The 19,170-nt window shown below is 33.3% G+C and overlaps 1 protein-coding gene across 1 annotated transcript; it reads right to left on the reverse strand.

Moving 5' to 3' along the window:
- LOC138327487 (sodium-dependent multivitamin transporter-like) lies at positions 1-14,194 on the reverse strand. Its single transcript, XM_069273612.1, has 16 exons — positions 13,670-14,194; positions 12,326-12,394; positions 11,764-11,815; positions 11,318-11,385; positions 10,205-10,285; positions 8,935-9,008; positions 8,441-8,578; positions 8,127-8,262; positions 7,401-7,489; positions 6,485-6,597; positions 6,027-6,097; positions 4,617-4,703; positions 3,163-3,341; positions 2,661-2,764; positions 1,254-1,375; positions 1-643 (listed from the first exon to the last, which is right to left on the reverse strand). Exons 1-16 carry the CDS (start codon positions 14,024-14,026, stop codon positions 551-553), a joined length of 1,833 nt encoding a protein of 610 aa, XP_069129713.1. The 5' UTR covers positions 14,027-14,194; the 3' UTR covers positions 1-550.
- Positions 14,195-19,170: the final 4,976 nt, after the last annotated feature.

Raw genomic sequence — 19,170 nt, forward strand, 5'->3', positions numbered from 1 at the left:
TACATATCAAACATCGCATTAGGAAATTATGGCTTTAAAACTCTTGTGTATATGGTCTAAACGGCAAAAATCCCCAAAAATCTAAGAATTTTGTCAACTCGGTATCTTTGAGTGACAATAGCTCAAAAACAAGAACACCGACATATGTTTTTTCTTCCACTTTCTTGTATGGTATGAACTCCTATTTCCAAAAATCTGCATGAGAAAAAAAGTTTAATACAAGAAAATTTTGACTTCTCAGAGGTGTACATCCTTAAGACATCAGGTCGTATTAGTATTCCTGATCTTCAAACAAGTCAAACCCAAAGGGAGTATTTAGAGATTTTTGGCAACATCGCATGCTTCCTCGCAAATACACTATTCAGATATGCTGCCACATATAAAATATTGTAGGACGAGTCTGATCCTCAGGAGGTTTCTCCCAGGAAAAACAAAATCATTTACAGGCTGTTGTCTAGATACAACTATAAAACGTCATACAACAGACACAAAGAAAACCGTGCTAAAGCAGTAGAATTTTGAACTTTGTACACTATTATCGAAATATCTATCAAACATTTGTGTTTTCTGAAATACTGTCTTTGTTTGCCGATACACTTTCAGTCTCTGGTAGCGTCTTCGTGTATATAATCTCCTGACGTCTCTGAAAGGAAATAAATGAAATATATTTTAACTTTAGCGACTGCATAGTGACTCCGTTGTACACAAGTTATCTAAAGTGATATTCTAGAAAGTTATCAGCGCACCTAAAATAAATTGATTTTAGAAATATTAGGAACAACATCGATCTAAAACATGGATAATGACAATGATTTAAAAGGAACGTGAAATCGGCGATGTCAGTGTCATTGTGATGGCACAAAATGATTGATTGATTGATGGGGCTTAACGTCCTTGTTCCGGTTATAACCGAGCCTAGGACACTGGTACAAAAAGATCTTTATTGTGCGACTTTACATTGTTTATCAGGTAAACAGAAGTTAAATTTTCTGCTGGTGGTCACAGCCATTGGAGTTCGTCGGATTGAGCTACGTTATCTTTTACGAATCGTTATCAAAAGACTTTTATTTGGACACATGAAATAAGCTGGGTTAAAAAAACAACGATGTTGATGATGTCCGAGACATAGTCAACAGTTTATCAAACGAAGCGGTATTTTCATGTGATTATTAACGATAATGCCAAGTAAAACTCGATTTGTAATTAGAAAGCTAATTTTAAATCAACGCAATCGATATCTTGTACATACTTACCTTATTTTCTATGTTGTCCCCACAGCAGACGACACGCCTTACAGAAACCGGTAAACAAGGACATGTTCTCTCTCCAAAACTGAACAGGTATTGGCTGTCCGTGTCCTCTAGCTTCCTACGGCCTGTAACATTGTAAATAGTTCTCAGTTACTATAAGGACATGTTCTCTCTCCAAAACTGAACAGGTAACGGCTGTCCGTGTCCTCTAGCTACCTACGAGCTGTAACATTGTAAATAGTTCTCAGATACTACAAGGACATGTTTCTCTCCAAAACTGAATAGGTAACGACTGTCCGTGTACTCTAGCTGCAATATTGTAGCTCAAAAGACTTTTAGACAGAAAATGGTGTCGTTTTAAATATACGTACCCGGCCTACTATACCTTTCGGCCGGGTACGAATTGGTCCCTATGTGTCGTAGTGGAGCACTGCCTCCGAAATTCACTCGGGCACAGTTTTCTTCACTTTTTTGTAGGTTTCTAATTATTTTAAGCGTATACATGCATTTATATATTATTTTTGTCGGAAACAAACATAACTACCATTCTTGATATATACCGTACCGCTCACAAGACGTTAAATTCACAACTTGTGGACTTGCCGTATAAATTTCCTTCAGAAAGATCTTCATATGTACTATGTAAAAACATAATGATCGATGAGAATTTGATATTTTATATAGCTCAGTTCTATTCCCTTGTAGGTAAGCGACATCAAAAAAGTACGATAAAATGCAAAGAAACGTTTTAAAATGGTTTGTATAATCATTGCTTTGCTCCATTAGCAGTAATAGGCACCAATTGTAGCTCTAAAGACGACACCATTTTCTGTCTAAAAGTCTTTTGAGCTACAATATTGCGAGGCTACATAGGCCGGGACGTATATTGCGACCGTCCTACAAAACATTGTAAATAATTCTCAGTTACTACAAGGACATTTTCTCTCCCCAAAACTGAATAGGTGACTATACCTAACAGTCCAGTTTTTTGTTTTTCATAAAATACGGGTTTGAAAAAAAATCGAGATATTTAATTATAAAACAGAAAACAGGACGACAGTCGCCATATTGGAATGTTTACCCCCGCCTCGAATAAAGGTATTCTTTTCACAAAAGTATACCCTTTTTTCTTAGAGTCATAGTCACGCGTCAGTCCTCCGATAATCCGTAATCACACACATACCATGCAAAAGCATATAAACGATGTCTTTATAGTAGAACGCAATATTTTAATCCAAAATTACCTGCGCTTTCTGACCACAGGGGCAAGCCAACTAAATGAAAATGGATGTTGTCATACATTTTATGTATTTGATGGACTGATAAATATACCTAATAGTCATGTGATATTTATTAGAAAATACAAGATTTGACAAACATTTTACCTTGATGTTGTTCCAGCATACTCACCTACTATAAAACTCACTGTAATGGCTACAAGTAACAAACAGAGGAGTCCTAATGCATCAAACCAGTGGTTAGAGAGAGAATACAAAGCTTCCAAACCCTCCGGTCTACAACAAAGTCAGATTTACGTATTACTGATGTGGCCATTATTGCAAAAGTGTGTTCAATGCCATAGACCTTCTAGTTATCAACAAGTTTAACACCATGACCAAACTTTGGGTCCAGGTTCATCCTCATTCCTTAAAGTGAATAGTCGGGCAAAGAAAACCAGTCTAATTGCGATCATTGGCCTTCCAAAAGTTCTCACGTATTTACTGTTCACTTTAACTTTAAGGAATTCTTTAACTTCAAATGCTCTACAGTAAAAAACAAAGTTTAGATCTGAAGTTAGTGAACTTTCCTTAATGTTCCTTAAAATCAAGGAATGTTGATAAAACTGGATTTTCACTATTCTCAGATTAGCTAATTAAATGTTAATGAGATTCAAACTGTTTATATATTCTACCTGGCTTTTATCTTCGTGACGTCACTAATTACGGGTGTGGTGACGTTGACCAGCGTGTTGTTCCAACACTGATCGATAGGTGCGGGTTGGAGACTAGGATGGGATCTCTTGTTGAAGGCACTACCTAGGTTTATCCAGAACATTATACCCGTACTCACCACTCCTCCCAGTATAGCCCCCTGGAACAATACCAACTCTTCACTTTATGAAATCACGGTTTTGTAAGTGTTCTTGTTTACAATATATAATTGACATCTATTTCAGGTTTCATCTAATATGATTTATATTATTAAAATATAATTAAAAAAAAACAGTTTACTCTAAATCGACCGCTTCGTTAAAGGTCCATTACCTTTCCGGAGCAAAACATAAAGGTTTCTTAAAACATTAATAACATCAGAAAATATATGAAAGATATGAAAACAGTGGAGAGTCATTTCGCTGTTTTGCTGTCTGGCGCAGTGATAGTCATCTACCGCGCGGTATTTAGGACGACGGCGGGAACCATATGACGACCCGCGTTATGAAAATTAACATTTTATTTATTTTGATTAAATTGTTCAGAAGGTGATGATGCATGTAGTATTAACACTTAGTTAATAATTCTTGCGACTCTACAAAATTATTCGACTCATTTTACATTCCCATTTTAAAAATTAAAAACCGTTTCTGAAAGGCAGTGGGCCTTTAATCCTAATACTTTGTAGTTTAATCCAGCTCAATGAAACTTTCTCGAAGGACTATTTACTGAGAAATTATTCCGCCGCAGCCAATGCAAATGAGAGGTGACACTGTGAAACGTGGTGCTATTTGTTTGGTTACGGTATAATAGCATAGCAAACATATTTGCTGTTTAGGGTTGAATATTTTCTAATGATTGTGATAAAAAAAATTCATAAATATGTGAATACATCATCTAATTCATAACATAAAATATTAGTCCTTTAATAGAGTATTATAACCTTTTGTATTAAGGATGTACTCCTCTGAGAAGTCAAAATTTTCTTGTATTAAACTTTTTTCTCATATACTTATTTGGAAATAGGAGTTCATACCATAAAAAAGGGAAGACAAAACAAATATGTCCGTGTGCTCGTTTTTGAGCTTTTGTCATTCAAAGATACCTAATTGACAAAATATTGAATTTTATGGGAATTTTGCCGTTTTGACCATAAATACAAGAGATTTAAGCTAATTTTGAGCTACAAAATTTTCAGCCCTTTGTTGAAAATTTTACAACTGGAAACTTGCTACAGGTATTGATAAATTGTATTTAAAAATCTCATAACTTCTTTGATCAAAGTCAAAACGAGACTTCAACGGGACTGAAACCTCAGAAGAATATATTCTTAATTTCAATATACAGTAGTTATAAGGATAAGCGACGTAATTCTATTATGACTATCTAAGCTCAAGGCAAAGTTATAACTTTTTGACTGAGATTAATTACTTACGATCGGTGTGGCGGACGGAAAAAATACAGAATAGAGAAACACACCAACAACTGGTACTCCGAATACCGACAGCATACTAGATGCAACCTGTAATATAAAAAAAATACAGAATAAGGCGAGCAAAAAGACTTCGAGACGAGTTTCATAAGATCTCATATGAAACTAACACAAATTTAAGATACTTTTTATCACATAAATACGAAAACCTACATAACAAAGAATTTAACGACAAAATGTTTTTCGAAAATCCAGCAGAGGCCGCCATTTTGGCCCGTCCTCGTAATCCTGACGTCACGTCATTTTTCCTGACGTCATTTTATTGTTTCTGTCTGACGTAACAATGAATTTTCGGCCAATGAAAATCGCTGCAGGTCGTATTACACTAGTGACAAATGCAAAAATTTTACACGGGCGAAATCATTGGATATCAGATTATGTGATTAAAAAATACAGAAGAGAGAAATACTCCAACAACTGGTACTCCGAATACCAACTGGTACTCCGAATACCGACAGCATACTAGAGACAGATTATGTGATTAAAAAATACAGAATAGAGAAATACTCCAACAACTGGTACTCCGAATACCGACAGCATACTAGGCAACCTGTAATACAAAAAAATACGGAATAGAGAAATACTCCAACAACTGGTACTCTGAATACCGACAGCATACTAGAGGCAACCTGTAATATAAAAAATACAGAATAGAGAAATACTCCAACAACTGGCACTCCGAATACCGACAGCATACTAGAGAAACCTGTAATATAAAAAATACAGAACAGCGAAATACTCCAACAACTAATACTCCGAATACCGACAGAATAATAGAGGCAGATTGAAATACAACAACTGGTACTCCGAATACCGACAGCATACTAGAGGCAGATAGAAACACAAAGTTTAGAAATATGCCAACAACTAGTAATGTTGTATATCTTGGAATATCTTGTAAAAATCATATGAAATTCACATGATTTTCACGACAAAAATAATTCATGAGAAATTCACGTGGATTACTATGTAGAATCTGCATATTGGTACTTAAGTATCTAGAAATGGATATTCTAAATTAATCGGTTGCATATCTAATAATTCAACTTGCATTTCAATCATTAAAATGTAATATATAATGCATAGAAATTCATTTTAAGAAAGTGGGTGTGAATAGCCAACACATTTCATGACTACACGAAAGCTGATAACGCATTGCAGTGAGATAATGGTAAGAAAAGTACATAAGACGTTTTTACCGAATAATATGTGTGGACATCCGTAAGTGGTATTACAGATGTCGGTCACAGATGTACGGGGCTCGTGGTTGAGACTAACACCTATCTCATTAGTAGACTAGGATCAGGAAGACATGACTACTTTTAGGCCCTTTTTTGTAGATGATTTACTCACCTTGAATACTGATCCCGGAAACTCCGCCACCATGAAGGCGATACTGATACCAATGGCACCATAAATAACCACTGTAAAGAAGAGTAATATCAGGTATCAGAAGATGGATTCGAATCGGTAAGGAAATCACTTTTCTAAGAACGTACAAATAGTTTAGGCGGCAGCAAAAGATGACTTACGGAAGGATTATTATTCCTTTTACAGCTGTATAAAGTGCAATTCTGAACATTACTCTTTTGTTTAACAAGTATCTTATCTTCAACCATTGCATATTGAAAAAAACCCTACCATTATACCGTCTCTGTCAATGCGAAAAAGTGGTACTCGAAAATTTTGAGAAATAATTGAATCATATTATACCCTTGGTCACGGGAACGTGAAACCGTCTAATTAAATCATTTATTTTTAGTTAAAATCGCAACAAAAACCGTGAAAATAAGCAGCTGTTTAGTATTTACCTGAACACTTGGACAGGCGTGTAACGGTGGCGTCTGAGAGACGAGGGAAGTGCGGCTTGATGAAGTCCTCGTGTGTGATGGAAGACATACTGGCTAAGCTAGATGATACAGAACTGGAAAGACAGAGCAACGTTAACTCAAAGCCCCTATCTACTCGACGTATCATGTTGGTCCCGAAACATAAATCATAAATGCAAACTGAACTCGAATACTCAGACAAATCGAAATTGTACTTATTTCCTGTCGACTTCGAGTTACCGAGGTCTTATCGTAACAACACTTTAGTTTATAAGACATAAACAAACACACATCAAATTACCGATAAAAGAGTTACAAAATGACAAACGCAGAATATGCTTTACATAAAACGGTATCTACAATTGAATTATGTTATTAAATTATGAATACAATGGTGTTTAAACTAGAGTCTACTTCATTTACAATTCAAAGAAAATGTGAACAGACACAAGTTTCAATACAATACAAGAAACATGTATTGACAAATATCCTTTGTGCTGTTATAAGTTACACTTGTATATTCGAAAGGGGTTGGGGGAGGAATGCTTTTATTATTATAAACGAGATATAAAGTAAAGGGAATCAAATCACATTTCTTCATATGAGCATTATATATTCTAATAATAAGCATACAACTTTTTTGAAAATATGCAGTTTCTACTACATAGTTGTTTACTACACTATGATTAATTGGAGCATTAATTCACACGAAGCTTGCAATATTTGTAGTAAATACAAAACGTTTTCTTAAAGTTGATATGGGTTTCAAAATCAAATACTACACTAAATGTTAATAAATAAAATAAAGTGAGGTAACACATCCAACATCCATCTTATATACATATTTTTGAAAAATACTAACCAAACACAGATTATTAGAAAATCAAACTGAATATACCTTAATGATGCAGATACGACGGCCGCCAGAAACATTCCGGACATTCCCGGATAATCCCGGAATATGTCGACCACCATTAGCGGCAACAACTGTAACAGTTAGATGTGAATATATCGGAGTTTGTAAGTCTGTGTATGAACGAGAAAACACCTAGTCCCACACAACAAAAAGAAGAGGTCATTCAACAATGGCTACGTTTGCAAAAATGTGGCATATCGGGGAGTATCAGATTTTAGTCCTCGTTACATATATTACCATCAATTTACGGCATATACAGAGAACAATCAAGAGCTATATATATATGGAGTAAACATCTATATATGATGTTAATCAGTACGACAGGAGAACTTCATCTATATCATGTGAAATGCTAATTTTCTAGATTCCCATTAAAACCTAGACATATGCCGTATGCAGACAGGTGTCAAATTGAAAATAATGAAAACTAAATAGATTCCCATTAAAACCTAGACATATGCCGTATGCAGACAGGTGTCAAATTGAAAATAATGAAAACTTATAATACATGTAAAGCAGGTATTCAGTTTCAAAATTCATGAAGAAAAGATGCAAACTCAGTCTTGACTTTGCTGACGTCAACTTTAAGTATGTTATTTGTGGGAAAAGGCTGACATAGAGGTTTAAACAAGATTTACATCATCTGAATACATTATTCCGTTACCTTCGACCGCTAGACTTGAAGAGATGACATTTGATTGCACTTACTTGATTAGGGTTAGGTGCAGTTTTAGATACCAGAGGGTCACATCCCTTGGCTGTGAAGTAAGCGTAGGCTACCAACCCTTCCCCACAGGCCAGACTCATGGTCACCAGGAAGGCTGGGCCCGATAACAGGTACACACTTTAAAGACAAACGCAAAGTAAAAAATGATAAGATCGACAAAAAACATGAAGAATTTTAAGGTGTGCTACTTTAATATTATACATATACTTGATTGTCTGACAAAAGAGGGGGCACTAGTGGTAGAATACATTTCATATAACATGGCAAATTTAAAAAAAATAAACGAAAAACTAACTTGGTTGCCTCCCTTTGTGTTTGACAGGAACTCATCCGTTGGATGGCGCTCTGCTTGACTACCACGAAAAAGAGTTTAAATGTACCACCAATCACAAGACTCCAAAACGTGTACTGGACCAACGGGTCTGGATCAAAACTGCAACATAAAAAGGTCAAGGTCAAAGATTATTGGACTAACGATGCACTGGACTAAATTGAAGCGTCAAAGATTAATTTTCCAGATGATAGAAATTTACATCAATCCAGAATTTCAAGTAATCCTGTATTGCACCTACGTCAGGGATGCTACCCCAAACATCCATTCTCATCATGTAAATTGTAATCTTCGCATAGTTACACGGTTTCATCACACGAGCCTTTTTTCAACGATGTAAGCCAACTAAAAGACGCATGGACGTTGTACTTTTTGGAAGAAAACACCATTTCGACCACAAATCGTTGTACGTCCTTGACGTAACTATTCTGATAACACAGTCCTATAAAGATACGTACTTGAATACATTCAACCTGTCTGTAGCTGTATTGACCTCCCAAACATAGGCCGATCCTCCAGCGTCTATGGTTCCCTGTACAACATAACAGCGACAGTGGATGAATAGCACTGTTACACCAGTTTATTTTCACGTATTTCAGCAATTAGAGCAAAATCAAGAAATAATTAATCTTATCCGAATAAGTAGAGTAAAGTGATATGATTATAAATCGCAAAAAGATATCGACGTGAAAAAAGTTAGTCTTCTCAGAGATTTAAATATGAAATGATATATGTCTCTGGTTTACTGTGTAACAAATATGTTCACTGTAACGTTCCATTATATGTAAGAATGGGTTGCCAGCATGTCTAACAGAAAAGTACTGCTAAAACGTTCCAGTTACTTAATACGGAGTAAAGTACAATATTTGTCTTCACAATCTTGTAACCTAGTATTCAAAAGGAAAGTACATATGTATCATTAGCAAATTAAGAAGAAAAAAATAAAACAAAACTCCATTAATAAAATGCCTATTCACAGCAGTGCACTATCAGCTGTGTATAGGAATATCATATCAATATCTTCTTGCTTTTTTCTCGGTTTCCCTAATTATTCATCATATGCACTTCACAATACTGAAGTGATCCGGTGCCCAGCACCCCATGGCCTTAAACTTAGATTAACACTGATCACGTTATCACAACTGTGGAGTATCAGGCTACATATCCTAAAATACACATCTGTCCTACTTGCACACATTTACTGCTTTTCCTGTAGCTCCAGTGAAACTGTATCATTGGTAGCTTATCGCTATCGGCAGTTTATACAGTAAAGTACCAAGATCATCAGTTGTGATTTCAATTACAAAGTTCTTTTAAACCACCAGCAACTTGAAGTACAATAAACATTTTTCAATGATTTCTGTAATTGTTTTGTCGTTCAAAGAAATGATGATTGTATTTTTCAGATGCTTATCTATTCGACAGTGGCCTTTATTACTTTTGTTGGAAAAATTGGAATTTATGGTTTCCTCGATTGTATCTTACATCTCATAGGATAGTTGTAATTGAGAAATTGTGAAAAAAGTTTCCAGTGTCCCGGAAAGCCCGTTGCTTACATCAACCGTGGCCTATATTATTCAGAACAGCTATGTTAGAGAAATTTTGTCTGATACTATTCCGAATAGTTATTTGTAGAAGATAAATTTTGTCTGATACTATTCCGAATAGTTATTTGTAGGAGATAAATTTTGTCTGATACTATTCCGAATAATTCTTTGAGATAAGTACCTTAATGGTAACCGATAGAATCCCGAACAACATAATGAAGCACTGGAAAACATCGGTCCAGATCACTGCTTTAATTCCACCCTGTCAAAACAAAACGCATTTTTCTATATTTGCATATTACAAGGTAATTTTTGTAATAAGCCACATTTTTGTGCATTTAATGTCATATTCGTTCACAAAATATGACGTCACAAGCGTTACACCTACCCACGAGGGCTTAAATCTTTGTAGTAAAGTCATAAGGCATTTTGAGTAGACTCTCATTGATTTAGATTAAAAGATACTAATTATCATTTAATGCATAATTCTTGACCTGAGAATCAAGAGCAGAAATAATAAAATGAATATATCATATTAAGCAAAATACCATTTATAGAATTGAATTTGATAGTTTTTCGGACTCGTCGAAAATAACGATTTTACCTCAACAAGAATGAGGTAATAATATGTTTTACTTAAAGAAAGCTGTTTAAGTAAAACAAAACCATAATCGAATTTGACCTCAATATATGATATCATATCGTGTGTACATAATTGTTTTATCATACAAGAGGCCCATAAGCCTTTACGGTCATCTGACTATTGGCACAATACAATAACTCGAAAAATATAGTAGTAACAAACAATCAAGGCAATACAAAAGAACTCTTTTATTAGAGGAAGTTCATATTATGATGTTTTTGATGAATTAGACCATAAATGAAGGTCCCTTGATCCCCGCCATGCTACAAATCAAACATTCGCTTGAACAAACTTGGTAGCCATTCGTCCAAGCATGTCACATGCTCAATATCAGCTCTCTAGGCTTCTTAGTTAAAATATTTTCGCCTGTTTGACTCCTTTGATCTTAAATGACGGTCAAGGTCATTCACTTGAACAAACTTGGTAGCCCTTCATCCTAGCATGCTACAAGCCAAATATCAGTGCCCTAGGCCTTTCGGTTATTGAGAAGAAGCCGTTTGAATGAAAAGTTTACGGACGGCGGACGGCGCACGACGACCGACGGTGCACAATGACAATAGGTCATCCTGGCCCTTCGAGTCAGATGACCTAAAAATCAAACTTCTGCAGAAATGCATGATAAGGTGGATTGATAGTGTCCGGTATACTTACAATAGACGTATACACAACAGCGGCAGACGATACAGCTAGAATGGAGGCCCATTTAGGGATACGAGTTACTGAAAAATATTCACATGGTTCACATATTCAATTTATGCTGATGGCGTTATCACTGCCATTAGACATATAACGAAACATGTTATTTTGTCAATTTAATTCAAACATGGATGGGTACAGTACTTCAATAAGCTGGATACAGTATGATAATAAATATGAATTATTAAAAATTCAAAAAAATAAATGTTATCAAATGGAAGACACACTGATGATTTTGAACGTAATGATTGACCTTATTCTTCCTTGAATCTAAGTTTAGTTAAATTCCAATAGTTATTTACGTGTAGTTAATCTAACGCGTATATCATTCCATAGTAACCACTAGTCATACATCAATAGTAACCATTTGGCCTATATATTTGGTAATTCAGAATACTTACCTCCTTCCATAGCAACCGCTTGTCCCATCACCACGACACCCGAGTATATACCCTGTAATCAATTTCAAGCTATTTTTAATCAATTCCCCTATGTAAATGTTGTTTTTTGTATACTATGCGAGTGAATAAATTAAATGAAAAGTATGTATGAAATTATCAGCAATTTTTTATTTTATGTAATTTTGACCAGGTAAGCGTCCGAAAATACATGTCAGATAAATTTTAGCATCAAGTAGGACAGATAGAATCGAAGCGAAAAAACCCAAAACGTCATCTTAACTGTGTGACAGTTGTATAATCTATATAATACATGTATATACATGATAGTATATTTATCTAATCATTTTATCTAAATGGTGTTATGCATTGTAATAATATGTGTTTGAAGTGTGACACTTTGATCTCTTTGTAGTAAATTTGACACCATGTGCTTTCACAATAATATATGTTTTTGAAGTGAACATAAAAACCTTATCGGTCATATTAAAAAGTTACATTTCGGACCACTGAAAGTTCCATAACTTTTATTTACGTGTGCGGGTGTTTACAGTATTGTACTTACGTTCAAAAGTATCATGCATGTAGCTATAAACAGCCTGACGGCCTTCCCCTTGTATCGCAGTTGGTAATACTGACATAAAAAGACAAATGCTGACACAAGTTATCTGATATAACACACAATCATAAAGTGACCCGTCATTAACATCCAACAGTCCTTATCCTCATTTTATTGTTTTTATCATGTTTTCCCTTTTTACAATACCCAATTTGATAATACCTGTTTTATCATAGGCTAACAAACAAAGGATTACCACAATAAAACAACCTTATTGGGAAACATATTTTCGTTTTATATACATAAAAACTTCAAACAGTACAATATACATACGAACAGATCTGTGACTGTCTTGAACTAAAACTAGGTCGTCATCTGGTTATGAGATTTCGTAATTTAATAATAAAATAATAATAGGTGTTGATAATGTCGGTAAGAAATTGCCCCATTATTTTTGTATTTTTCTTGATGTAAATTAAGCAGTGTCATATTCTGCTTTGTTTCTTTCCATAATTAATGCTTTTTACCGACATTAACATTATCTCACAACATTTAACAGCGTTCCAGAAATAAAAAAAATCCCTATTAAATCAGAACTAGGTCAATCTTTCATGTCCAAGGTAACACGTATTTACCTGTCAACAATATGTAAATGAGACAATGATTTACAACTCTTGTAGTGTACATCTAAATAGGAAATAAGTGTCCATTAGATGTGTCGACGGATAAAGATTGAACATCGGTCAAGAGTGTAGTTTATCAGCGGGGTCCAGTAGCCTATTTTGGTGGAATCAATCCACTGTTAACAAATTGAAGCCTTATGATATGAAGAGCAGTACAATTTAAATTTCCTTTTATAAATTGTCTTGTTATGCACAATACAATAAATCCTGAGATATCTCAAAGGTTTCAAAATGTCACATACGTTATTGACAATGTCGAACTCGTTACAATGAAACGGATTTTTTTCATGAAAAGATTTGCTCTTTTACTTGTTTTTATTGTTTTGTTTCCTTATTATTGAAGATTTAAAGCTATCTAAAGAAATAGTGATGATAGCAAGTAATTCCTCAATTACTATTCAATTCTGTAACCCTACAGGCATACATTCGAAATAAAACATTAACAAAATTATTTCAAGATACGAGTTACGTAACCAGTTTATTACATATAAATACTTATAAAATTATATCAAACAGATATAAATATCCTTAGATCTACTTTCTATTTCATGACCTCTCTTCACTTTTTTCGGAACTCCTCTATTATCTGGAGTCATGTGCATGTATAAATCAAAAGACATCCAAATCAATAAACTTGTTATTTGCCATGTGGTTAGCATTTATTTACCTCGTTAACGGTTGTTAACTTCAGTGGATACAACATTGGAACCACGAACCTCGCACCGATCAGGTAGGAAAGGAAGAAGCCAAAGGACGAAAATAAAACAACCCCGCCATACAGATAGGTCTCGGCGGGAATACCAAGCATCAAGATGGACGACTGCGTGGTGACCAGCATGGAGAGAATGAGAGGGATCGTCTTCATGTTCCTGTTCCCCAAATGATACTCAAGTCCAGTTTTCTGTTTTCCTCCAACACACGCATGAAATATTCCGATTCCAATGGAAATTGCAATAACACAAGCGAACAATACATAATCCACGACCACAAAGCCGGGAGGGTCATCTTCTAGAGCAGACGACATGATGCAGTCAGGCTGAGCGAGTGTACTAGGCGTCCTACACTACTTGTGCTACAATATACTCAATTCTAGAAACGAGACTACACACTAAATGTATGTATGTGTACAGTGACGAGTGAGATGGAATAGGTTGTGTACTGTGTTAGTTAGCATAACTGATGAAATCGTATTGGACGCTCAAACTAATATGTAAGTTCAGTAACTCAGATCGCAATTTTTAATTTCTCTCTCCCAAAACTTATCAACGGTCAATATCAGACATAACCTTGGTACTATTTTAGATTACTTTTATACTAACTATTTTAATTACAGTGAAAGGTCAACATCAGACATAGCCTTGGTACTATATTAGATTACTTTTATGCTAACTATTTTTATTACAGTGAATGGTCAACATCAGACATAACCTTGGTACTATTTTAGATTACTTTTATACTAACTATTTTTATTAGTGAAAGGTCAACATCAGACATAACCTTGGTACTATTTTAGATTACTTTTATACTAACTATTTTTATTACAGTGAAAGGTCAACATCAGACATAACCTTGGTACTATTTTAGATTACTTTTATACTAACTATTTTTATTAGTGAAAGGTCAACATCAGACATAACCTTGGTACTATTTTAGATTACTTTTATACTAACTATTTTTATTACAGTGAACGGTCAACATCAGACATAACCTTGGTACTATTTTAGATTACTTTTATACTAACTATTTTTATTACAGTGAAAGGTCAACATCAGACATAACCTTGGTACTATTTTAGATTACTTTTATACTAACTATTTTTATTACAGTGAACGGTCAACATCAGACATAACCTTGGTACTATTTTAGATTACTTTTATACTAACTATTTTTATTACAGTGAAAGGTCAACATCAGACATAACCTTGGTACTATTTTAGATTACTTTTATACTAACTATTTTTATTACAGTGAACGGTCAACATCAGACATAACCTTGGTACTATTTTAGATTACTTTTATACTATTTTTATTACAGTGAACGGTCAACATCAGACATAGCCTTGGTTCTATTTTAGATTACTTTTATACTATCTATTTTTATTTCAGTGAAAGGTCAACATCAGACATAACCTTGGTACTGTTTTAGATTACTTTTATACTAACTATTTTTATTACAGTGAACGGTCAACATCAGACATAACCTTGGTACTATTTTAGATTACTTTTATACTAACTATTTTTATTACAGTGAACGGTCAACATCAGACATAACCTTGGTACTATTTTAGATTACTTTTATACTAACTATTTTTATTACAGTGAAAGGTCAACATCAGACATAACCTTGGTACTATTTTAGATTACTTTTATACTAACTATTTTTATTACAGTGAAAGGTCAACATCAGACATAACCTTGGTTCTATTTTAGATTACTTTTATACTAACTATTTTTATTACAGTGAAAGGTCAACATCAGACATAACCTTGGTACTATTTTAGATTACTTTTATACTAACTATTTTTATTACAGTGAAAGGTCAACATCAGACATAACCTTGGTACTATTTTAGATTACTTTTATACTAACTATTTTTATTACAGTGAACGGTCAACATCAGACATAACCTTGGTTCTATTTTAGATTACTTTTATACTAACTATTTTTATTACAGTGAAAGGTCAACATCAGACATAACCTTGGTACTATTTTAGATTACTTTTATACTAACTATTTTTATTACAGTGAACGGTCAACATCAGACATAACCTTGGTACTATTTTAGATTACTTTATACTAACTATTTTTATTACAGTGAACGGTCAACATCAGACATAACCTTGGTACTATTTTAGATTACTTTTATACTAACTATTTTTATTACAGTGAAAGGTCAACATCAGACATAACCTTGGTACTATTTTAGATTACTTTTATACTAACTATTTTTATTACAGTGAAAGGTCAACATCAGACATAACCTTGGTACTATTTTAGATTACTTTTATACTAACTATTTTTATTACAGTGAAAGGTCAACATCAGACATAACCTTGGTTCTATTTTAGATTACTTTTATACTAACTATTTTTATTACAGTGAAAGGTCAACATCAGACATAACCTTGGTACTATTTTAGATTACTTTTATACTATCTATTTTTATTACAGTGAAAGGTCAACATCAGACATAACCTTGGTACTATTTTAGATTACTTTTATACTATTTTTATTACAGTGAACGGTCAACATCAGACATAGCCTTGGTTCTATTTTAGATTACTTTTATACTATTTTTATTACAGTGAACGGTCAACATCAGACATAACCTTGGTACTATTTTAGATTACTTTTATACTAACTATTTTTATTACAGTGAAAGGTCAACATCAGACATAACCTTGGTACTATTTTAGATTACTTTTATACTAACTATTTTTATTACAGTGAAAGGTCAACATCAGACATAACCTTGGTACTATTTTAGATTACTTTTATACTACTACTATTTTTATTACAGTGAACGGTCAACATCAGACATAACCTTGGTACTGTTTTAGATTACTTTTATACTAACTATTTTTATTACAGTGAAAGGTCAACATCAGACATAACCTTGGTACTATTTTAGATTACTTTTATACTATCTATTTTTATTACAGTGAACGGTCAACATCAGACATAACCTTGGTACTATTTTAGATTACTTTTATACTATTTTTATTACAGTGAATGGTCAACATCAGACATAACCTTGGTACTATTTTAGATTACTTTTATACTATTTTTATTACAGTGAATGGTCAACATCAGACATAACCTTGGTACTATTTTAGATTACTTTTTACTACTATTTTTATTACAGTGAACGGTCAACATCAGACATAACCTTGGTACTATTTTAGATTACTTTTATACTAACTATTTTTATTGCAGTGAATGGTCAACATCAGACATAGCCTTGGTTCTATTTTAGATTACTTTTATACTATTTTTATTACAGTGAATGGTCAACATCAGACATAACCTTGGTACTATTTTAGATTACTTTTATACTAACTATTTTTATTACAGTGAATGGTCAACATCAGACATAACCTTGGTACTATTTTAGATTACTTTTATACTAACTATTTTTATTACAGTGAACGGTCAACATCAGACATAACCTTAATACAATTTTAGATTACTTTTATACTATTTTTATTACAGTGAACGGTCAACATCAGACATAGCCTTGGTTCTATTTTAGATTACTTTTATACTATTTTCATTACAGTGAACGGTCAACATCAGACATAACCTTGGTTCTATTTTAGATTACTTTTATACTAATTATTTTTATTACAGTGAAAGGTCAACATCAGACATAACCTTGGTACTATTTTTATTACAGTAAACGGTCAACATCAGACATAGCCTTGGTTCTATTTTAGATTACTTTTATACTATTTTCATTACAGTGAACGGTCAACATCAGACATAGCCTTGGTACTATTTTAGATTACTTTTATACTATTTTTATTACAGTGAACGGTCAACATCAGACATAACCTTGGTACTATTTTAGATTACTTTTATACTAACTATTTTTATTACAGTGAAAGGTCAACATCAGACATAACCTTGGTACTATTTTAGATTACTTTTATACTAACTATTTTTATTACAGTGAACGGTCAACATCAGACATAACCTTGGTACTATTTTAGATTACTTTTATACTAACTATTTTTATTACAGTGAACGGTCAACATCAGACATAACCTTGGTACTATTTTAGATTACTTTTATACTAACTATTTTTATTACAGTGAAAGGTCAACATCAGACATAACCTTGGTACTATTTTAGATTACTTTTATACTAACTATTTTTATTACAGTGAAAGGTCAACATCAGACATAACCTTGGTACTATTTTAGATTACTTTTATACTAACTATTTTTATTACAGTGAAAGGTCAACATCAGACATAACCTTGGTTCTATTTTAGATTACTTTTATACTAACTATTTTTATTACAGTGAAAGGTCAACATCAGACATAACCTTGGTACTATTTTAGATTTACTTTTATACTAACTATTTTTATTACAGAGAACGGTCAACATCAGACATAACCTTGGTACTATTTTAGATTACTTTTATACTAACTATTTTTATTACAGTGAAAGGTCAACATCAGACATAACCTTGGTACTATTTTAGATTACTTTTTATACTAACTATTTTTATTACAGTGAAAGGTCAACATCAGACATAACCTTGGTACTATTTTAGATTACTTTTATACTAACTATTTTTATTACAGTGAACGGTCAACATCAGACATAACCTTGGTACTATTTTAGATTACTTTTATACTAACTATTTTTATTACAGTGAACGGTCAACATCAGACATAACCTTGGTACTACCTTGATAGTATGAAAAAATAAAACCCCACAATATTTTAGATTAGTTGGGACTCTATGATATTTGTATTACTCCGAGAAACACTGGTCTCCCGAAAATCACGAACAACGCCTTCTTCGCTGTCTTCCTCCGCGACAGACTTTTCGATATTGTGTATGTTTTATTTAAATTTTATCGTAATTCATGCTAATGATCGATTATTGTAATCAAATGTAAGGAAGGTAACTGCAAAAGAAAGTTCTTATAACGCTTATAAAGTTTTTTGTGTTGGTTGTATTGACGAACTATATCTGAGATATTATTGCGCAGTAAAAGTTAATAGTTTTTTAGTACGTACGTTTTCCTCCCTTGATCTGTCACTGGGAGTTCTGTCTTTTGTTTATCGACAACTGCGGTATATTGAAAGGGGAAAAGTACCAAATCTATCAACATAAAATTACAAAATATAATGATAATATAGATCTATTTATGTACGGGCAACTTAAAGTGACAAATAAACTATATATTGCCGTGTAATGTACTGTTCGCACTGTTTTTCCAGTCTTGATGATAGCTTCAAGCTAATATGACTGTCCTTAATAAATGTTCATTTACTATTTTACATTACATTACTAACTAAATATTTTTATTACAGTGAAAGGGTCAACATTAAGACATAACCTTGGTACTATTTTAGATTACTTTTATACTAACTATTTTTTATTACAGTGAAAGGTCAACATCAGACATAACCGTTGTATTGATTACTTTTT

This window comes from Argopecten irradians, chromosome 7 (assembly GCF_041381155.1).
Source record: "Argopecten irradians isolate NY chromosome 7, Ai_NY, whole genome shotgun sequence".
NCBI lineage: Eukaryota > Metazoa > Mollusca > Bivalvia > Pectinida > Pectinidae > Argopecten > Argopecten irradians.